Source organism: Benincasa hispida, chromosome 1 (genome assembly GCF_009727055.1).
Source record: "Benincasa hispida cultivar B227 chromosome 1, ASM972705v1, whole genome shotgun sequence".
Lineage (NCBI taxonomy): Eukaryota > Viridiplantae > Streptophyta > Magnoliopsida > Cucurbitales > Cucurbitaceae > Benincasa > Benincasa hispida.
Window position 1 is genome coordinate 14,427,216 of NC_052349.1, and position 24,158 is coordinate 14,451,373.

General features: G+C 30.8%; 2 protein-coding genes across 4 annotated transcripts; one reads left to right on the top strand and one right to left on the bottom strand.

Moving 5' to 3' along the window:
• The first annotated feature begins 5,641 nt into the window (after positions 1 to 5,641).
• On the top strand, positions 5,642 to 6,553 carry LOC120091288 (EPIDERMAL PATTERNING FACTOR-like protein 4). Its single transcript, XM_039049260.1, has 2 exons — positions 5,642 to 6,043; positions 6,119 to 6,553. The coding sequence occupies exons 1-2, from the start codon at positions 5,947 to 5,949 to the stop codon at positions 6,313 to 6,315; spliced, it is 294 nt and encodes a 97-aa protein (XP_038905188.1). The 5' UTR covers positions 5,642 to 5,946; the 3' UTR covers positions 6,316 to 6,553.
• A 6,903-nt stretch (positions 6,554 to 13,456) lies between these two features.
• On the bottom strand, positions 13,457 to 18,877 carry LOC120073306 (VAN3-binding protein). 3 transcript variants are annotated; one of them, XM_039026081.1, is made up of 7 exons: positions 18,347 to 18,877; positions 18,097 to 18,231; positions 16,676 to 17,102; positions 15,807 to 16,100; positions 15,287 to 15,336; positions 14,758 to 14,815; positions 13,457 to 13,967 (listed from the first exon to the last, which is right to left on the bottom strand). In XM_039026081.1, the coding sequence occupies exons 1-7, from the start codon at positions 18,572 to 18,574 to the stop codon at positions 13,759 to 13,761; spliced, it is 1,401 nt and encodes a 466-aa protein (XP_038882009.1). In that variant the 5' UTR covers positions 18,575 to 18,877; the 3' UTR covers positions 13,457 to 13,758. The 3 variants fall into 3 exon arrangements, with proteins under 3 accessions (XP_038882009.1, XP_038882000.1, XP_038881991.1); XM_039026072.1 differs by having other exon boundaries at positions 18,097 to 18,228; positions 18,320 to 18,877; XM_039026063.1 differs by having other exon boundaries at positions 18,320 to 18,876.
• Between the last annotated feature and the right edge of the window lie 5,281 nt (positions 18,878 to 24,158).

Below are 24,158 nucleotides of genomic sequence, written 5' to 3' on the forward strand. Positions count from 1 at the left end.
CGTATAAGGAAACTCCAAAGACTGACCAATCTTGTTATTTTCATTATTTGAAATTGTGTAAAGCCTTTGGTGAACAAGTTGAACTTCTCCTCCTTTTATTTCAATTTTTTCATCTTCACAAACCTACAATATTTGAAGCATATGCATTCTTTTGATGATTAATCTATTTTAACTTTCTGTTTCTTAAACAAATTTAATATCGAAATGTATTTTAGATAAAAAAAAAATCAAAAAGTTTATACTCATTTGTACTCTTAACAAAACGTGGTGAACTTTCACCTTTTTAAGTTTATGAACTCATCAAACATAAAACATAAAAAAATTGTTACTATGTTCACCATCCTTCTCTAATTCACCCCTAAATTTAACCCGGAAAAAAAAAAGGAAAAAAAAAAAAAGAACAATGTAAAGATCATCATAAACCCATAAATTTCAATAAAATAAAATAATTTTACAGTGTACAAATTATCTATTGAATAAATTTGCTAACGTTTATAAAATTTTACCCAAAAATAGCTCTAATACAAATTTCTTATCGATTTCTTATGGTAAATAAGACATAAGAAAACTTTTTAACGATATATTTGGAACAATAAATTATTGGTGGGTTAAAATTGCAACTTTTTATAATTTTAAAATAAAGATAGCAAAACTTACTTAAATGTGATGAAATTGAAAATTTAAGATTAAAACTAATACAACATAACAAGTTGGAGAGTGAAAATAGATATTTTCGTTAAAAAAAAAGAAAAGAAAAGAAAAAAAGGCCACGCATCCAAGCTCATTAAAAGAGCAACCTGCAGATAACTGGGCCTTAGATTGGAAAAATGGGCCGAAGTTCATTAGTTCCACTAATAAGTCGATCCAGTCCATTTGATCCTTTTTTTTTTTTCCTCTTTCAAAATATGATTTATGGATTTTAAATAATAGGTGCATTTGATCCTTATTACCTCAAACTAGTCATTTTAGTCTTTGGATTTTTAAAAATAAATTTAAAAGATAATTTATTAAATTTAAACATAAAATTAATTAACAATATGATTCAACAAGATGGCTTGAAAAATATATTGTTTTTTTATCTCTCTTCAATTCTTCCTCTTTCTTTCACTTCTCTCTATTCTCCCTCTCCTTTCTCCTCTCTATCGTCTTCTCTTCTCTATCTCATGTCTCTTTGTTGTCTTTTTTTTAAATCGAAGAAAAGGATGAATTTTGTTTATTTCTCTCTTCTTTCTCTCATTTAGCTTTTGCCTTATACTAGTAAACTTTCTAACTTTCTTTTCCTTTTTAATTATAATTCAAATACATAATTTCTAATACATTTAAATCATTATGTCCAAAACTTTCTTAAATTACTTTCAAATATACTCGCACAAAAAATAATTGGCTTAAGCTCATGCCTAGTAACTACTTCAATTCTTGTTGAACAATTTTTATAGTTGTGCTTTATTCACCAAATTCGGATAACCAATGTCCTTATGTCCATCATTTCTCTATTTGAGGTAGCTCCTTTCTAAAAAAAATGAGACAAATCGAAATTATTCATTGGTTCCTTTGGATACATTTTGTTGGTTTAAATCAAATCGTTGGCTCGGTTTCAAAATGTCGATTTTGCATTGAATTTTTAACTGAAACATTGGTTTCAGGAACTAACTTGAACACCCACGTACATCCTTGTTCCCTTATGTGCAAATCGAAAACTAATAAGCCGAGATCGAGGAGAGTGCAAAACTTGAGCTTAGGTCAAATCCGGTAAAGTTGAAAGAAATGATAGAACTTGACAAGTTTAGAGATAAAATTCAAGATATCTTTGGTAGACAATTAAAATCTTGTTTATGTTTTTAGTTTAGCTGAACTTAATAAATATGTATTTGGTAGGCCGACAATAATATGTTTTTCGAAAACTGCTATTAGATTATGTATCCAAATGATGCAAACTATGAAAATAATATCTTCTATCTTCTTAGTATATTAAGTTCTTAAATTTAAAATTTAAAACGTAAGATAATATACAAAATTATATATAAAAAAAATTAACAAATCTAGTATTCTATGACATAAACTTATTTATGTTCGCATATGTATTATATAGTATACTATAATGTCACAAAATAATAATAAAGAAAAGCTAACAGAAAACTGTTGGAGTTGGTGTTCTAAATCTCGTAAGGTCCTGTAGTTTGTAATAGTTTGTAATTATATTGTACAAACATTTTATTTATTTAATAAAATATAAGATGTCTTATTTGACATTTAGTAGCATTAAACCTACAAACCAATCAATTATCTTTCGTAGATTATGTTGGGATTGATGTCCTAAATCTCTTGTATTCTAGATTCTAAACATTGTATAAACAAATAGTATACACTAAATCCAATAAACTAATATCCTATGTCATTTTACGTTATTTAGACATGTATGTAGAGACATACGAGCGAATCATGTTTAAATGATAACCTAAACGGTCTATAGTAGATGGATAAAGTTGGGTACCTTATTCTAGTGACACTACGGATACGGTCCACTTTATAGATGTTACGAGTATTGTAAAGTGTTACAAATTGAAGGATCTATTTGAAGGGTCCGTAGCGGAAGCGGATCGTCCCAATTCCCAAAAATTTACAAAAATATTAAGTTTACATTATACAGAAACAGACAATACATTCAAATATACAAAATACGACATGCTTTAGAAATTAGAAGGGAAGAAACGAAAAGAGAACACTTACCTTTGAAGAATCCAAATCTTCACATTTCCTCTTCTTTGTGGAAAAAAAAAACGAACAGATTCGAAAGGCCAAGTGGGCACCACCAACAGGAATCCTCAGTATTCTCAAGCAGAGAATTCAAAAGGTGTGGGCCTCTGGCTATTTTGTATTTTGTGAGGGAATGGAAAATTGACAGAAAATGAGAAAGGATGATGAATTTTTCGCATAGAGTTTTCCTGTGTTGAGAGCATCTTTAGAAAAACTCATTTCACATCAACTGCAGAGCATGAGGAGCACACTTCTCACTCTCACATCTGAAAGAGGAAATGGTGGGGAGGGAATTTACCAAAAAATATTTTTTTAATTAAAAAAATATTAAAATTAATTTTAATAACAAACTTTAATATATATATATATATTAAACTATATGTTATATCAAATATAACATATAACCTATAGTTCAATATTATATCCAATACAATATCTGTCTCTTATACACATCTAGATGTGTATAAGAGACAGACCGAGGTGCCCTCATGGATGTGTAGCTTGAAGCCCCAACGGTACGTGAACAATTAATTAAACTCTTTAATTAAATTATTCACCATTCGTTAACTATCAGACACTCTAATAAAAACTTCTCACTCTCACATCTGAGGGAGCAAAAGGTAGGGAAGGAGTTAAAACTCCCTCCTAAAAATATTTTTGTTTAATTAAAAATTATTAAAATTAATTTTAATAACAAACTTTAATATATATATATATATATATATATATATATATCTATGATAACAATCATATAATATATATTAAACTATATGTTATATCAAATATAACATATAACCTATAGTTCAATATTATATCCAATACAATATAACCTATGGTTTAATTCTCTCAACAATGATACTTAATATAAATCCCATTTATATTAAATTTAATTATATGAATCCAATTCACATAATTACTATTTGAACCATATTCAAATATTTAATTTATCTCAAATTACTTAATATTATAATGTATCAAATATATTATATTAATTATATCATATATAATTAATTTCTTTAATTAATTTGAACAATTCAAAATAATCCAAAAACCGATTCTCATTAATTTCCGTTGAGCTACCGAGGTGCCCTCATGGATGTGTAGCTTGAAGCCCCAACGGTACGTGAACAATTAATTAAACTCTTTAATTAAATTATACCGCTCTAACGGTACCTGTAGCTTGGTGTGAGGCGGTAGCAACGCTTGTCTATGAGTCATCGCAATGCTTGTCTATGAGCTGATTAGCCACAACTAACCGCTTGAGAGGATGAGTAATGGAACACACTAAAACAAAGTATGCATTGTTCCTAGAGATAGGCACGATCTTATGCTCGACGCAATCATGTATTATAGAGATATAGGCATGCGGCTGACCACCAAGAGGTGTGCGATGCGTTAGTATGGCGAGCTGGGATTACTCGGGCGACCTAACATAATGAATATTATTATGCATTAACAACTGTTGCATCTCTACCAATTCTCATAGTTAAACTTTCATTGCTCAATCTGTTTAGTTAGGAGTAGGAGTAGGAGTATTGTATAATCCTTTAACTTTGTCTTTTTACTTTTATTCACCGCCTAAATCGCATTACTTCACAAACATTATTAAGTTACAAGTACTTGTGTTTGACCTCAGATCATCCCGAGAAACTTGCGTTCTCGTTATACTTGGCGAGAAAGTATGAAAACTTGTGGCAGGAACGCATAGTAATTGCATACATGCTTAAGCGCATATTGTATATTTTCTAGTCCAACGCATGGAGATCAATGCATAGCATAAGATGCATATTTATTTCCTCTTCTTTTCCAATACGACAATAAGTCTCATCTTCCTAATTCTTCTTTCTTTCTATTGAGCATGTTGTATTTTTCATCTCAAATGCATAATTTTCTTTAAAAACTATGGTTTCTTTAAAAAAAAAACAAGTTCATAAATTAATTAGCGATAGATTATCTGTTAGACTAAATATTCAGCTAGCTTTATGGTTTCTATATATATTATTGAATACATTTTAAAAATATTATTAAAATTGAAATTTAATTTAAGATTTTAATTCTATAAAACCATAAAATAGAACATTGTTTTCAAATTGTCTACAAAAACAAGTTTTTTTCCGTTCATTTTAAATTTAAATAAATTATTAATTTTTTTAAAAAAATTTAACTAATATATATTTTAAAAGATGTTATTTTAATACAACTACGACCGAAAAATTGAATCTTCAACTTCTAAATACAAAAGTCACGTCAGAAATTAACTTTATTATTTTAAAAGGTTTTTAAAAAAGGGGAAAAAAAAGAGAAATTGTATATTTGTTTTAAATAATATTAAAAGAGGAAGTGAGTAGTAAAAACAAGTAGCGTCCAAGTGTAGGAAGAGTGTGGGAATCTGGGTATAGGTCTGCAAAACAGGCGGGGCCCACATCACATTAAACGAAGAGGATCGCACCGTCCACGAAATAAGATCGAAGGGTGGAGATTTAGAGAGAGAAAACAAATAATGGAGTGTTGTAAGTAAGTAAGTTAAGTAAAGAGTAACTCAGATGTTGGTCCTGTACGAGACACCACCCTCTACCTTTTTTCTCCCCCACGTACGTAACCCACACGGGTGTTCTTTTCTCCTATTTTACACTTTGACATAAAATATGTAGTTGGAGGTTAAGAAGGTTAAAAATGAATAATAATAACAACAATTACAATACAATGATGTGTTTTTATTCAAAGAAAAACAAAAAAAATTGTAGTAATGCTAAGAATACATAGTCATACCACTCTTAGAAAAAATTATATATAGTGAAATATTGAAAGGAGGGGTAAATGAGTAATTTAGGGATAAAAAATGGTTCAAATACAAACGCTCCAAAGGAACCCTCACCCACCAAGTTCAGCCACACAATAAGACAAACGCCCCCTCTCTCTCTCTCTCTTCTTTTTGAGCTCTATGTCTTTGACTTCAAATCCTCTCTAGCATTTAAAAAAAAAAATTCCCATTTTATTTTTAAAACGATAAGGGAAAGAAAAAAAAAACAAAGGAATCAGCATGCAGAGGCAGAATCAGAAGCAGATGAGCAGGTTGAAGTTGAACAAAAATTTTCCTTCTGCAGCCTCTTTAACTCTCTCATTTTCCTCTATTCTTCTTCATATTTTCATACATATATAAACAACACTACCCCCCCTCCCTTCAATTTCTGAATGGGATCACCATCCAATTACTATTACCATTTCTCTCTTCTTCTCATTCTTTTCCTCCTTACGGCTTTATTCCCTCGCCTTGTCTCTGCCTCTCCAGGTAAATTTACTGTAACCCGTCAGTTTAAAACTAAAAAATTATGGATTAATTATTAATTATATACTTACGTGTCAGAAAGCGGAGGGTGGATTGGGGATCGGAAGAGTTTGGTTGGACCGGGATCGTGCCCGCCGACCTGTCGAGCAAAGTGTGGGAGATGCAGGCCGTGTGAACCGGTTCATGTTCCAATTCAACCGGGTTTGAGTGTGCCATTGGAGTATTATCCTGAAGCTTGGAGATGCAAGTGTGGGAATAAACTGTTCATGCCTTGACATTATTTCTTCCACAAATAGTAATTAATTTAATTTTCTCCTTTTACGGGTTTTGAAATTAATTAATTATTTTATGTCGTGTTTGTTTGTGTGTGTATATAGTTATATTGATCTGCTTAGTTATTATTGGTGGTAGTACTATAATTGCTATGCTTGAAACTGGGCAGAGGAGAATTAATCGATTTAATTAATGTATCCTTAAACATAACATTAATTAAAAGCTATTTCTTTGTTTGTACTTGGTGTTTTCACTTCGGGGACTAATCATAAAAAATAATTAATTAAAAAGTGTCATTTCCTTGTTAATTTGTGGGGTGTTTTCCAATTTATTGTCTATTTTTTTTTAATAAAATCCAACGATTATGTAACTGGGGACTCTCGACCCTTGTAATAGTAATTAGTGCTAGCAATTTTATTCTTTACAAATTTTAATTAAATAATTCTGGATAGTTTATTTGGTATTTTTTCTTTAGCAAGGTGAGAAATTAGGTTAGTTATGAGGAGAAAGTATTCAAAAATCCATTTTTTTTGAAAAAAAAATTGGAGAACCTAAAGACTTTTGAAGTGACCTAATTTGTTGTACGTAAATTCTTGTGAACTCATTAATTCCTACCCTGCTGCTTGTGAACATGTTACCTAAATTCTTGCCATCTCATCATATTATATAAGCACTTAGAATGGGTAGAAATTGAGCCATACTACTGCTTGTGAACAATTTCATCTAGGGAATTGTAGCTCGTTTTCATAACGTATTCATATGTCATTAACAGTTTAATAGAAGTCATTGTCACTAAGGGCAAAACAAATAAAAACTTCAGACCGCACAATTTGACTAATATTTAGAGATGACATGCAAAAAAACTCCATAGACACACGGTTTACACTCAGGCCAAATATGATAGATAATATTACGACAAACAATCCTCTAAACCTTACATCGGAGACTGATTACATACAATAAAATGAAAATTCATTTAAACTTTAGTATCTCAATGATACTCAACATAAGAGCATATCCTCCAAATAACCTTGCTAAAAGTGCACTCAATGAATAAAAACGATCTCTATACACCACCGATTTCGCATCTTTAATTGAGGAAGGTGATTGAATTTAACGGATTGTTTAATGAACTTTCTTCTTTACCCTATTTTTTTAGTTTAGTAATCTTATTAATCACTCTTTAGAGTTCACACACTAAATAGACATAAATCTAAACTAGGGTTAAAGGTAGGATAAAAAATGGGGAAGAAGAATTAAAATTGTTAACGCAAATTATGTAATTATGTCTGATTAGTATTTTTGTTTGGGATAGCGTATTTAAGTTCTTCTACAAAGGTTATTGAACAGAAAATTACTACATTCAGAAAAACAATGATTAAAAGTTCACGTGTAATTTTGTTGATCCGTGTCCAGAATTATAGAAGGTATGAACAGTAAAAATAAGTACAGTTTTGAAGTTTTGCAAAACACAAGATGAAGCTGTTAAGAAAAGCAGAAAAAAGGCTGATCTAAAACAGTGAATATCAACCCAATTATCCCAACAAATCTAAACTTGATGGTTTCAAATTTCAATATAAAGTTATTTTGAAATTTGGTTCATTTGCATTGGAAAACGCAATACAAAACAAAAAACGAGAAACTGGAATTATATATACATCTGGGGTTAAATGATTAAAATTCTGCAAATTCCTCTCTCTCTACTTTTTTATTACTCAATATTTACAATAGCAATTTCTATATCTGTCAGTTCCAATACCTTTTCAATTATAATCTTCAATTGCACCTAAATTCCCTTGTCTCAAGAAAAAAAAAAAAAAAACTTCTTTTATCCCCCTCTTCTTAGATTGAAAAAAAGTGAGGTAAAATATATTTGATTCCATGTTAATTTTGGATTTAATTTTCATTTGATTCTTAAGTTACAAATGGTACCCTATTGGTTCTTAATTTTGAGTTTTGTGTCAATTTAATATCTAAATATCAAAATGTTATAATTTTATTTTTGACATTTGAGTTTTGTTTGAATTTAAATCCTAGGTTTTAAGATTCACTTTTAACTTACGTGTTTCACTGAATAGCCATGGTCTATCTTTAGTGTTGATATTTATCAATTAATTTAAAATAATAATAATAAAAATCGAAATTAAAAGTATAAATCTAGAAACCTAGAAACTAAATTAAACAAAACTCAAAACTAATCTAGAAACCTAGAAACTAAATCAAACAAACATAAAACTTAAGACATAAAGTGTAACATCTTGAAATCTGAGTACCGAATGAAAATCAAACTCGGAAGTTATGAACAAAAAATATATATATTTTTCCAAAATATCATGTATCAAAATAAAATGATTACAAAAGTTTATGACTAAAATGCAATTTATATTTTTTAAAAAAATATTTTTTATCCTTAAACTTGTCAAATTGTATCAATTCTCATCATAAACTTCTAGTGAATCCTAAATTGAACCATTTTTGTAGCCAAAGTCTCAAATTTAATTGACATGTATTCACTTTCCATTGAGGTTGAAGGTTTAGACCAATCATACCCACTCCTTGTACCAAAAAAAAAAGGTTGTTTAATAATTTACCGTCTTTTTTTTATTTTGTTTAGACATGTACTATTTTTAACCCAAAAAGAAAAAAACTTAAATGTAGAAATCTTTAAACAAAAACCATGTACTATTTTTTTTAGACGTGTACTATTTTTAACCCATTTTTGTTTTTTTTAAAAGAAATTTTAATATCGTGTCATACATATTTGGGGGCGTTTGACTTACCAATATGGGTTAAGTTTGAGTTGGTATTGGCTCACCAACTTTTAAATGTTGGTGGAGTTGAATTGGTATATTTTACTAACTCACCCCAACTCTCTCTTCTTCTCATGTTTTCAATAGCTCCACCCATCGACCACTGTCACACTTTGAAAACTAACTCCAGGCTCCGACAACCACCTTCGATGATAATTTTAGTGACCAACATCGAGCTTTGACAACCACCTCCGATGTCAACTCCGACAACTAACTTTGGACTCCGACAACCACCTTTGATGACAATTTCGATGAAGAAAATTCAGACTCCAACAACCACCTCCGATGACAGCTCTGGTGACCAACTCTGAGCTCTGACAACTTTCGCGCGACCAACTCTGCCAACCACGTCTGGTGACCCAACTTCGACGACCACCTTCATGCTACCAACTCCGACGACCAATTGGCTCTAACAACAAACCCCAATGACCAATTCCAACAATCATCGTCATAGGCTTCAACAACTACCCCTGACTACAAACTTCGATGAAAATCACCTTCGATGATCACCTTTGAGCGAGTAACTCCGACGACCAACTCAAGGCTTTGACGACAAACTCCAACAACCAACTCTAATACGACCTTCATGTGACTAACTTTGGACTTCGACAGTCACCTTCGACTACAATCTCCAGCGAAAATCATATTCGATGATCAATTTCGACGACTACTTTTGCCCGATCAACTCCAGGATTCGAAAATCGCCTCCTATGACAAACTTCAACAACCAACTCCAATACACCTTTATGTGACCAACTTAGACTCCGATAACCACCTCCAACTACAAACTCTAGCAAAAACCTCTTCGATAATCAATTTCGACAACCACTTCTAACTACTATAAGATTGATAACTGTTAAAGTATGTTGTAGGGTTGTTTATTATATATAAAAAAATATATTATTTTTGTCTACATTAAATGCAATATCTATATGTAATGAATTCACATATCAAATGAGTGTTAAGAATATTTAGACAAAAAAATATGTATGTTGTTTAAAAGTATGTAACATATAACAAAAAAAACCATAAAATGATTTTTTTTGAAACATTTTCTAGCAATAATTAATAAAAAAAAAAATAGAGATTTGTTCTCTGATGATCTTCCAAATTTAGAGGAAATGAAAGTGAAACTGTGCGAAGGAATATGGTGACATTCCATTGGTTGTTACGATGATGGAAAATATTTAATTAAAAAAATTATGACATAGTAAAAATATAGAGCAACAATAGGAAGAAGATGATGATAATGAAATTCATGGAGAAAAATTAACTAGAATAAAAAATTTTGATTTCGCTTTAGTTTCTCATTTTATTGAGAAATGTAATGGGTCAATTGTTGTTCATAGCCAAAGAAAGAAAGAAAAGTTTTAAAAATTAAAAAAAAATTGTAATCCATATTTTATTCAAACAAAGACAGATAAAATTATTTAATAAAAAAGTTTCAAAACAAAAATAGTAACCATAAAAGCATATTATTTAGAGTTAAATAAAAAACCCAGATATATGAACTCAACTCTGCATCTACATATGAACTTAGACTAAATAACTTTGTATTCTAAACACAAACATATAAACTCCACAGATACATAAACTTCACAGACATATGAACTCAAAACATCTTATCTCAACTGAGCATCCCAAACAACCCATTTATAATCCATTGAAGGTATATGAAAATATTTCTTAATCTAATTGTATAAGTTTAGGGATAAAAGTGGAATGATTTTTTGGACCTAAAACTAGTTTCGATTTGAAATGTGAGATAAATAGTAGTAGGAGGGGATGTTTTTACTTGAGTAATAGAATGTGTTGATGAGAAATGAAATAGATGTATATGGGCATCTCTTCTTTTTAAAAACTTTGTGGGTAACAAGGGGAAAAAAAAGTTTGCAGGGAAAAATATGAAAACGAGTAAAAAAGGAAGGGTATATGAGCATAATCTCAGTACACACAGAACGAGCACAGTAAAGTTGAATCTTTTGTTACCACTTTTGAGGGTGAAAAAACTTTATGCTTGTCAATCACTACTTTTCCCTCTATTAAATTTGGTAATTAAAATGAATAAATAAAAACAACCCCTTTTCTAAGAAAATAAAAATATAAATTATTCCTCTCATCAAAAGCCTACCAATTTGGTACCTCCAAATGCTATCAGTTCATGGAGGGACTCCATTTATTCCTCTCTCCTCCAAAATTCAAGCCCATTTATATAATCATTATTTTAACTTTTAATTTACTCATTGTTTTTAAAGCTAATCAATTTTAATAAATGATCTAAATTGATTAACTTACAGATAACTTAAATATTTAACGGATACAATTTAGAAGTTTAATCATCATACGTTTTACTATGAGTTATAAGTTTAATTTTCAATGATTCTCAAATTTCGAAAGGTTATAATTTCACCTTTGAATTTTGAGTAGGGGTGTTCAAAAAACCGGATGATCCGAAAAAACCAATCAATCCAACTTAATCTGTACTATTTGGATGGGGTTATTAACTCATTTGGGATGGGTTGAGATCAAATAAATGAAAATTTTATGGATTAAGTTAGTTCATAGGTTTTAACTAATATAATCCGAATTAATCTGAATTTATTATTAACTTTAAAATATATATTTTTTTATTACTTATAACACAATTATTTATACATATATTAATTTTAGTTTTATTTAATTCCAATATTTTTTTAAATAATTTACCCTTCAACAATTCTTAAAAGTAGTTTCTTTACATTTTGAAAGAAAAATTTCAGTATATAAATTGAAATTGAGTTGTTAATCTTAATTCAATATATGAAATTAAATAAATTAGATTTATACATATTTACGTTTTACTTTTTTTTAGATGATAAATAAATGACCCGATTAATCCGAACCAACCTAACACAAATATTTCATGGTTTGGTTGGATTAGGTTCATTTTTTAATAAGCATTATCTGGATTGAAGAAATTTACCACTTGAACAATTAGATTAAATCTAAACAATGTTCTAACCCAACCCATAAATATCCTAAATTTTTCGTGATTTATCATCAGATTTTCATGAGGTCTACTTTATTAACTTAAAATTCAAATAGAAACCATACTCGAAATACAAAAACCAAAAGTAATTTTTGAAGAGTTGGAGTTAATGAGAGTTGGGGATTAGGAGGGAACAGAGTTGTCGTTCAAAACTCAAAAACGTCATGTCGGTCTGAGCAATTCCCTGCAGAAACTTTTATTGTTGTTTATTTTTCCCTCCATGGTTCTACTTTCGGCTCCAAGATTTTATTTCTATTTTTAATTTCATCCAATGTTTTTTTTATTATATAATAATTATTTTTAATTAACCTAAAGTTTGATTTGACAGTTTCTTTTTTTTAAAAAATTAATTTTGTGTTTGTGAAAAATGAAACCCAAGTGGCTGTTTGTTTGTGATTTACTAGACATCCCTCTCCTCTCTCCATCAAATCAGTTACCATTTTCACCAATCAAGTTTATATAGACTTCCAAAATTGGGCTCCGCCAACTAACATTTTGGGCCATTTTTCCCCTTACAGCCCAAACTTGTTGGGCCTCTTTCAAGCCATCTTGTTCGTTTCCAATGGGCATTGTAATAATTTGAGAAATTTTGTGGTTATGGACCCGATAGTTTGGGAATACTCTCAATTTAGTCCAATGTTACAATGACAATATTTAGGAAAGGTAGATTTTTTATTTTTGATGGATATAAAAGAAACCATTGTTTATAAGATAAAATAATAGATACTAAATTAAAAATCTTGAAAGCATAAGTTTAATTTATTATTTATTTATTTTTTAACAATGTGTGGTAGTAGAAATACTATGTCAGTTGATTATACTAATAAAACTAAATAATAATATACAAACTCATAAGGATAGGATTATATTTGTGTTTTAACCTCCTTTAAAAAAAAATCTATTTTTATAAACTAATCATTTATTTTAATCGTAATAAGAGGAAAATGAATACTAATCATAACTTTTAAGTTGATTTCAAATACTTTTATTTTAGAATCTTGTATATATTTAAACTTATTTATCATTAACGAGTATGATCAAAATAATAGCGCCAATAAAAAAAATTGGACTAATAGTGACTCATGACAAAAGACATGTGAATAAATTGAATTTAAAAACATGTAGACCCTAGTATCTAGATTTCACTCCCTAGAGAAGTTAGCTAAAAGTAGAAATTTAGTGAAGAACAAACATTGATTGTTTGATTTGAATACTTTGAAAAGACAATTTATATAAAAATATTAAAAATGTGGATCTATGCCTCACAAAAGGAAAAGGAAAACCCAAGTGAAAAAAAAAAAAATCAAGAATTTGTGTCTTTTTGGCATATCTTCTTTTTGACTAATAATCTCACTTCCAATCCAAGTCTAAGAAGCCAACTCCCCAATGAATTCCTTTCACATTACATGAACCCTTAAAAGAAAAACCATTAAGAAAAGCTTATAATTCACAATTTGTCTTCCCCATTAATTATATTCAAACAAAACAATTTCTTCACATTTCCCTTTCTCATCTCTCTCAAATCCATTTTTTTTTTCTTTTGCTTTTTGCTTTTTGCTTGTATCTTTCTCATTTTAGAGTCAACAAAGAGACAGACAAGATTTGTCTCAAAACCTACAAAGCCTTTCAGCTGCCATTAGAAGGAGCTTGGCAACTCCTTGTGTCCACATATCATATTCTCTTTGGTTTCTACACTCGAATTCCACCACCCCTCGCAGCAGCGTTTTCAGCCCGAAGTAACGGCGGTCCTCGCCGCCTTCCAGCAGGTGCCGCCCTGGCCATGCCGGAATATCTTTCACTACATCCACCACCAAATCTGTACAAATATAAACACAACAATTTTAAAGTGAGAATTTCCAACATTTTGGTTTGTCAAATATGTTTTAAATATTGAGTTTTGATTAAATTTGGTTCCTATATTTTATTAATTAATTTAAAAGAATTAAAAGAATTGTAACTACTTAACTTTGACGGGTTTTTGTAACTACTATTAAAATTAATTTTACAATTTCACTTCATTATTATTTTAATAAATTAATTAATAGAAATGCACGCTAAATATTGAAGATGCATATTTAGTAAAAAATCAAGATAAAAATAGAAATATTGACATTTGCAGACCAAATTAAAACAAATCTCAAATCGTAAGATAAAAATTAAAACATTTTAAATCCTATGGACTAAACATAAACTAATTGCCCGTTTAGATTAACACGAGAAAAAAAGAATTTTTCAAAAACTCATTTTTATTTAAACTCTTTTGACGAAAAAACTATTTTGAACAGTTGTCAAATATTACAATTTTTTTAAAAATGATTTATTTTAAACACTTTAAAATGTATTAAAAAAACGTCTTAAATCCAAAACCTAAAAATAAATGGAAATATATATATATATATATATTTCTCTTTTAAAATATAGATTTAAATTGTAAAATGATTGGTTTGGTATTTTTCCAACTTTGCTGCGTGTGCTTTTTAGCTTTCATTAATCCCCGTGAAGAGAATAAAATGAAAGTAGAGCCACCTCCCATACACCTTATTCAAATTAGTAGAGACTACAAAGTGTAAAGCTGTAAATAATTATTAAATAAATAAATAACTTACTCTTTTTCTTTTTGGTTATGGTCCCAGCCACGTGTCTGCTCTTCATCTTCACCACAACCTGTGTACAGTAACACAAACCCATTCACTCACTATTTTTTCTCACCACCATCTATTTCTTTATTTATCTTCGTGAAATATTGTTTAAAACTTTTAATTATTATTTTTTTCTTAAAAAAAACACGTTGATGCGACATAATGAATTTATACTCTCGTAATATAAAAATTTTTACCCACGAGTTGTATCATATTTTCTTTATTCACGCTATAAATTTATTTTTATCAAAACTAGTGGATCTCACATTAATATTTATGGACCTATCTTATTTCTAAAAGCATGGTACGATGACTCATAATAAATGAAGGGTGGCGTAGTATGTGAACATTTTCCAATTTTTTTCCTCTTTAGGTTCATTGGGACTATATTGAATTTTATAATTTATATCTTCATTAAAAGCTAAAATGAACATAACTTAACTGATATAGTGCTTGTACTATCAAAACCTTGAAATAAAAGAGAATGAGAAAATACCTGATTTGTTCTGTTGATATAAACAGAGACCAGTTTCCAATGAAGATCACCTACAAATTCAATAGAATATGATGATTGCTAATTTCTTCCTAAAAAATTCTATGTATATTATCTTATAGTTGGCTTCAATTATACCTAAACATTTAAAAGTTTCATTTTAACCCTTGAAATTTAAAGTTTATTTCACAACAATCTTTGTATGCTTTTTTCAACAAGTTCACAAAAAAAAAAAAAAAAAAAAAAAAAAAAAAACAGAAAGGGAAAAAAACTCATTGTGCATCTCTTCCTGTTTTTAATCCCATACTCCCAATTTTTGTATTTCGTTTATAATTTTTTTGCAAACTCAAAGCAAAAATCTAATTTTTAATATGTGTTTAGATTTGTTTACGTAAACATACATAAATTTTTCCATTCATGAATTTACAAATATTATAATGAAAATTCTGAAAGTTTAAGAATATAATTAAAATTGTTAAGAGTATTTTTTATGAAAAATAAGAAAAAAGAAAAAACAAGTTACCATTGCGAGTACGTTTAAGTAGTTCACAGCCATTAGCAAGCAAAGCCCTATGGCAGACAGTGAGGAAATTATCTTGACGTTGAATTTGAAGATTTGACTCATAGGTAGCTGCAACTGGTCCAAACTCACCGCTAAACTCTGGATTCACAATAATGTTATTAAAATTACCATGGACACTGTCACAGTAGCCCCCACTCAACGACGCTCCAATCCCTTTCTCTGTTGGAATTACTGTCGCCGCATTCCATACATCCCTCATCGCCCGAGACTTCAACGTTGCCGCTCCTCTTAATGCTACAGTTTCCGTCAACACAAACACGTCTTAATTTCATTTTCTTGAAGGGAAGGAAGTTGAAATATTATGTAGTATGTACCAAAAAGTTAGAATATCAAATTAAAGTTAATGAATAGACTTTTAAGAGTGTACTTGTTAAGTTTTTGAACTTCATATCTAAAAACATATATACTCTATTTAAAAAAAAAATGATACTAGATTTTCAATTTTATAAAAAAAAAATATAATATAGACATTTTAATTTTGTATCTAATACATGTGTAATAAATAAAATATAACTTAACTTATGTTATACCAAATTTGAAATTTAAAGAACCATTAGACTAACATGTACAAATATAATCTTAAAATCAAAATATTCTTTATCAATTTAATTTGATCATATTTCAATTAATTAAGATATATTATCTTTAATCAAGAAGTTTAAGATTTAAATTTATTAAATGTTAAAAAAAAAATCAAAGACAAATTAGAGCAGCTCCAAAAGTAAAAAAGACAGTAAGCTATGAAATTTTGTTGGGCTCAACACACCGTATAGTCGAAAAAAAGAAGGAAAAAAAAAAGACAATACAACCTGTGGCAGCGGCGGCGGTGAGGGTCATAATATCGCCGGCGGTCCTGACATTGACGGCAGAGCTAATGACGGAAGCGAGGTGATCATGTTCGGCTCCCATTGCCTCAGCGGCCTCCACACACTGAGCGGCAACCAAGGTAGCGGCGGAGGCCATAGCAATATCAGTCTTGGGTATTTCTTCGCCGTCATTTGCATGGGAGGAAGACGCAGAAGCAGAGGCAATGGCGGCGATGGCAGCGGCAACCCCTGCAACCGAAACAGCAGCATGAAGCTGAGCATTCTGAACTCTGTTTTCCTCTTTCCTCCTCTCCTTACGCTCCTTCAGCCAACGGCCAACGGTCTTTCCGCCCCCGAGAGCGGCGGAGGCGCCGGAGCCATTGACGGTGGCTCTCAAATGGGTACTCAAAGAATAATTGGAGCGGTAAAGCTGCATGGAATGTTGGCGATTCATGATTTAGAGAAATTTCGGGGAAATGGGTATTTGTTTAATTGAACAAGAATTGAGGTTGCCAATTGCCATTATTGGTAGGAAACTGGACGAAATTGCTCTGAATAATCGTTGCCGGAAAAGCCCTGTTTCTCAGAGCTCCACCATTGATTTTAGAGAACCTAAAATCCTGAAGACTAGGTCTCTTCAAACTTTCTATGGTTAATTCTTAACCAATTCTGGTCCTCACAGGGTCAACTGTTTCTCTATACCCCTATTTTAAATTTACCCATTTCCTAATTTTTGTTTCGTTTTTAGTTATTCTAAAAATGTTCAACTAAAATCTGTTTCTTTTAATAGTTCAATAATGTCATCAACAAATTACCCTATTATCTTTCCCCATCTCATCTAAAAATGGAAATTGAATATACAACTAACAATTTGTTAAGGTTGAACAGGAGAACGAACATCTGAAGTTAAGATTGATAACACGTTTTTATGGTAGTTGAGTTATGTTATTTTAGAAAAAAAAAAAAAGTTCTTATTGACTTTACCATTTTAAAAGATATCGATTTTGTTTTAAAAAGCACAATATTAATCTTATCAATTTTTCAAAACTATTTAAGAGTAAAACTATATACGAATTTTAAATGAAAATTAAAATGTGAAATAAGTAAGACAATAGTTTATAATAGTTTTCGTTTTAAATTACCGTCATAGGTTTTAAATCTCATTTTTACTTCAATAATAATTTTCACATTTATAAAAGACCAAAAAGAAATTATAAATGAGTAGGTTTTTTTTTTTCCCCTTAAATTCACTTTAGTTTAAACATTATTAAAAAAAATGAACACGAAAACATTAATTAAAGGGGGGAAATCAAATGATGGTTATGAAAGTGGGGTTTGATACATATTGGAAATAGTTATTAAATTAGGGTTAAATATGTAACGGAGTAAAATTGCGGGGGGCAGAGTGAAAGAAGAAACAGAACCTTAGCGTCGAGGTCGGCGATTTCGGAGGGAGAAAACGGTGGACTGTCGGTTAATGAACCACCGCCGCTGTGGGCGGCGTTGAGTGGGCCGCTGCTATGCGACAACCTACCGGAAGTCCGAGGAGATACATCCTGCTGTGGTACAACAAAACAAAGACATCGAATTTTACCAATTTTAAAACACAAAATGACAAAATCAAGAAGAAATATTGAGAGAATATACCGAATGTGACAAAATACGATCCATCACCATTTGGGAAGTTTCAGAAGACGTAAACGAAAATGGATTCATAAACACCAAAAACCCCTCGGCGTCGCCGCTGGAATCTTCCAAAACAATATCACCCCAATTCCCGCCGCCGTGACTGGCGGCCGGAGTCTTGGAATTGACGAAGTGGGTCGACGGGGAAACTCTCCAAGATCTTGACAGGAACTCCAAGGAGGAATCCAGAGGGGTGTGGGAGGACGGCCGTGACATGGCGGCGGCAATGGCGGAGATTTGAGAAGAAAGACAAAAAAGGGTAAGAGAAGAAAGAGAAAGACAGGAAAAATAATGAATGGATTGAGTGTTGGTTAAGGTTTTGGGGGAAATTTATGAAGAAATGTTTTTGTTGTGGCTATGTGTGTCTGTACTCTGTCTGTTCTCTACCACTTTTTTTGTTCTTCGTTTCTTCTGCTTTAATCTTAAGCTTCCGGAGGTTAAACTAACAAAACGATGTAACATATTCTTCTGCACTCCCTTTTTCTTCCTCAATATATGCAAATGGTCCCTAACTTTTCGCCCATTAGCAGTTTCATATTTAATTTTTATTTATTTTTTCATCTTCGATTTTATCCGCCAATAGAAATTTCAAATACTAACTTATTCTAACTTATTCCAACCACGTCTACCAAGAGATTAAAGATTTTTATCTCATTTTTTTTTTTCTTTTAGAGAAAATAAAATTTGTCTCATTTATTAAAAAGAGGATTGAATTGCAATTTCAAAACAGATTGAATCAAAAGTTATAAAAATATTAGGACTCATGTAAATATAGGATTGTTTGATGTAATTTATTAACACATAGTCATATTGTATAGAGTTGAGTTATGCTAGTCTTAATATAGTTAAATAAGATCAATAACTCGTGTGTTTTCTTTTTAATATTAAAAAGTGGGATTTTTTTTTTCTTTCAAAGATTTCGTTCAAACCAAACAAGACTTTTGTGACAAATCTAGATTCTATCAAACTAAGGATGTTTCTTTATTGTTTGGAGATATAGATATTTTTATTTTTATTTTGTGTATGTTTTCAACCATGGCCAATACTTTAATTTGTACCACCACCAACAAGAATAAACTAGTTCCTCACTTAGGATTCAAATGTTCCCACAAGTTGAGAATAATTATTCAAGATGAGTATTATTATTATTATTTTTTTGAGAAAAAGATAAGTGAATTAGTTCCTCACTTAAACATTTCACACATTGATAGCTAATTTAATTTTTCTGAACATGCAATTTTAATGTAAGAAATGCAAAGGAAGTATATTAAACAAAACCCTAAACTAAAACACTCAATAAATCCTAAATAGTGAACTCACATGTTGGTCAAGTAACAAAGTCAAGAATATCCTTACTCTAACATGTCTTGGGAAGGACAAAATTACATCAAAGATTCATAAAATATAAAATGTATGGTGTAATATCAAAAGTTTTCTTATCAATTTAATTGGTCTATAACCTACTTGACATAGTCAAATTCAGTACATATTCACCGTTGGCAAAAAAAAGTTATTCAAATATCAAATAGGAAAAAAAAAAAACATTCAAACGGAAGGATAAACGGTTGTGATCACGTGAAGAAGATTTCTAAATCCCTAATTTCATTTTTTATTTGAGTTGATCGTGTATTAGGTTTTATTTATTTATTATTATGATTATTATTATTTTTTTTTTAATTTTGTATCAATGCCTAGTATAATGTAGTAATCATATCATTTAGGTGTTCATTGGATGTTTGATATTATGCATGGGTTATCGTAGTAATTGTTTAGTTATAATGTATTTGAAGTTTTTTTTAACGTTTTTGAACGTTAGGTATTTATTTATAAGTGAGGACAGTTTTGACAATATTTAACTTGATTTTGCCATCTTCAAAATTTTGAAAACTTTTTGCTATTTTTCCAAATAAAACCTCTAAAATTTGAATTTATCTAGTTAGCTTGGCCTAACAAGAGGAATAACAGATTTTAACTTTTCATTTGTAAAATAACAAGTCAACGTTCACTCATAAAAATGGAAAATGAAATAAAAATAATAAATAAATAAAATTTTAAAATTCTAAACTACCCACAACCATACAAATGAGATTGAAATTGACTTATTAAGAAATATTCGTAATTACACTGTAACTAAAACAAACATCTAGAGACTGTCGGTGTCTCTCTTGGCCAAGCTTTGCCGATCTCTTCTCCAACTAAGTCGCCGTCATTTTTTCATCTCCGAAATCCACTCCTCCACCAACACTGGCGACACCTTCGACTTTGACTTCATCCTTTGCTTTGTATGGCGTGGCTCCCTCTCCTTCCACCAAAACGACACCACCAACTTTGGCTTCAGCTCCTTCTCCACCGACTTCATTTATTGTTCCTTCGAAGCCAACCGTGATCGTTCTAGTTCCATCATCTTCTATCTCAACTCCTCCGATACAGGCTCCGTCGTTGACCTCAGCCCGTAACAATAGTGTTGTCGTGAATAGAATCACTATTTTTGAATCTATCATCGCAACCATAATTTTCTCCGCTACTACTTTGAATATGATTGTCTGTTTTCACTCTTCACTCTACCATTTAAGAAGCCATTGGTGCAAAGAAGAAGATGGGAGGAGGGCATGCAACACTGTTGGGTTAAAATAACTTAAGTTTAACAAAAACATTAACTTGTAATATATATATATGTGCGTGTGTGTGTAAAATTTTCAAACTAATTAAAAAAATCAAAATGCAAAAATAGAAAATAATTTGAAAAAAGATTAAAAAAATAAAAACAATTAAATAAAATTATATTTGAAAAAAATGATTTAGTTTTGATATTTGAAAAAAAAATAACATCATGATTTTATGATTTAAAACAGGAGAGATATTTTAGGAGAAAATAAAGATCTCTTATAAAAGGAGCGTGCAAAGTAAAAAATTAGTTACACTATAGTTCGGATGAGAGTTTTATAGTCCTAAAAGTTATTGTGAAAGTTTTTTTTGCCATACTTCAGATGGGATATTTATGTAACCTATAAATACACTATAATTAGTCTCCAAACTATGCCCAACAAATACACAAAACTTATACTTTGTAATTGAAAATCAATTAACCAAATCATCTAAATCGTTGTTGAGCTTACCCAAAATTTTGTGACAATCTTTTTGCTTGTTCTAGTTCCAAAATACCAGTTAAGAAAGTGAGGGATTGACTTATCTAAAAAGTTGCATTCATGAAGAAAAAAATCGATTTAGATTAGATTATGAAAATCTCAATTAAACATTGTCAATTGAAATTACAAACCAATTATGATATGGTGTCGATGTTGAAGGAACTCTTATCAAAAGATACCTCTGAGCGGAAGCGAAATCGTTCCAAACTCATTGTGACAGAATTAACACATTCACAATATAACAGAATAGATATGCAATATTCAATAAATTACCAGCATGCTTTGAAAACTAAATAACAAGAGAACAAGAAACGTACCAGTTGAAGAACCCTTCTTCACCTTAGGACTCGTTCTCGAACAAGGAATGCTCTTCTCGCTCTCGCTGAGAACGTTCAAGTAAATCGTCTACCAAAAACCCGATTGTTTACCCATGAACGGACTTCACACGAATAAAACAGTCGAGAGGACACCACCACTTAGATAGAACCCTCAGTATTCTCGATGTGAGAATCCAAGAGGTGTAGGCTCTGTTGGATTTGGTAGAAGGAAGGAAGAGGAGAAGATCGTATACCACGACCGAGTAAGTGGGAGAATATCAGGTATATCGTATAGACGATGCTTGATTGTTTAGAAAGAGGTACACGATCGTTTCGTAAACAGGCCACGATCGTATAGACGATCGTTTACTAAACGCTCAGGCGTGCGATCGTTTAGGAAAAAGCTAGACGATCGTTAGCAAATCTTATGCGATCGTTTAGTAAGTTGCGAGCGTATACGATTGTTTAGAAACGTTGAGCCATCATGTAGGCTCTCGGTTTGCTATGCGATAGACAATATACAACTTGTGAGCGAATGTCTGATTTTTTGCAAAATGAAAACGATTTTCATTTTATTTTTCAGTTACAAAATCTGAATGAAACCTCCCACTATCACATGGTTACAGAGAAAATGCCAACACAATTATCCTATAATTGTCCAATATAAATAATAAATATAATCATATTATATTCATTAACCTATGGTTTAATATCACATCATATGCAATACATTAACCATAGTCTTTTCTCCTTCACTAGATATAAATCATATTTATATTATTTTCCTCCGAATAATGTATCTCATACATAATGTCAATCATATCATATATAATTAATCAGTTCAATCATATCATATATAATCGAACTCCCTCTTGTCAATTTGAACACTTCAAACTGACCCAAAAACTGATTCTCAACTTGAATCTATTGAGCTACCAAGGGGATCTTATGGACCTATGGCTCGAAGGTCCAATGATACGTGAATAGCTGACTAAACTCTTTAACCACGAGATCCACCATCCGTTAACTTTCAGGCATTCCGCTAAAGATCGACAACTGCACTCTTCTCACCGCACATATATTTTTGTGTCCATTGAATATATCCAATCAACAGTACGATAACCCTTCACAGATACTTGTAAGTACATCTAACTCCTTAAGTACCACTGATCCCTCTAATGAACAATACAACATAGTCCTACTATGTGTGGATACCTCTCGAGCCATGAGAAGATGTGTAGCGCCACATCGTTCAAGCCCAAGAATCAGCCCTTAAGGGAGCAATCTATCTAATTACCCTTGCTTTGGGGAAGGAGTGAATTCCATCTTGTGTAGCTGAGTTCCCAATTCCCAAATCAGAAGAATCCCCAAAGTGGTAGGTTTGAATCAACGATTTGCCCACTCGCACCTATACAGATCAAAGGACCGTCCTCAAAGGCAGGAGTTCCTAATTCACTTAGGATGGAGGTCATGTTACCTATGGTCATCCAAGTGAAGCGAAATCTCTGTCAAGAATGACATTATATAATGAGACCATAACACTTCGTGGTCCAGTCTTATACAAACTCCTTTGTATAGAACGCCTTCATTCGCATGTCTCCACATGAATGATCAGGATCAGACCATCTGTAGCAAGTCACAACACTTATAACTATTCTACAAAGCGGGCCGCATCCGTAACGTTACTAGGATAAGGTTTCCCTCCTATATCCATATACTACAGACCATTTTGGTTATCACTTAACACATGATCCACTTGTATGTCTCCACATACATGCTTAAGTGACAAATGACAACTAGGGATCTTAGTCTATTGATTTGTGGTAAAGCAAGTAAAACATCCAATGTTCATAGACAAGAGTGAAGAAAATATCATATATTATACATCACAAGCGTTTGTTCAAAAACTATGTTTACATGTGATTATTATTAAAAAAAAAAAAAAAAAAAAAACATGTGATGTAGTTATGATAACAAAAAAATCTAATATAAACATAAAAAGTTAGTTAAGAAAACTAATATAATATAAGATTTGAAAATTCAAAATAATATAATCATAAAAAAAAATTAAAAAACAGATGATTTAGTTAGGATTAAGAGAAAATATAATTAAATGTAAGAAGTCAGTTTATGAAAGGATTTAGAAAAATTCAATATACATATATATATATTTTTTTTTGTGACGATAGAAGATTGTTGAGATACAAATTTGAATTATTTTCAAATGAAATCACGAAATTTATGTAAGATTTTTAGCATGGAAAAATACACTTAGGTCCCGGTGAAAATCTCAAAAGGAAATCAATAGAGTCCACATCATAAATTTGATAAATTAAT

Coding starts and splice junctions, on each gene's coding strand:
- LOC120091288 (XM_039049260.1), top strand. CDS start 5,947: ATGGGATCACCATCCAATTACTATTACCATTTCTCTCTTCTTCTCATT. Junction 6,044..6,118: donor CCTTGTCTCTGCCTCTCCAG/GTAAATTTACTG, acceptor CTTACGTGTCAG/AAAGCGGAGGGTGGATTGGG.
- LOC120073306 (XM_039026063.1), bottom strand. CDS start 18,574: ATGTCACGGCCGTCCTCCCACACCCCTCTGGATTCCTCCTTGGAGTTC. Junction 15,337..15,806: donor ACTTAAACGTACTCGCAATG/GTAACTTGTTTT, acceptor TTGAATTTGTAG/GTGATCTTCATTGGAAACTG. Junction 14,816..15,286: donor ATATCAACAGAACAAATCAG/GTATTTTCTCAT, acceptor TACTGTACACAG/GTTGTGGTGAAGATGAAGAG.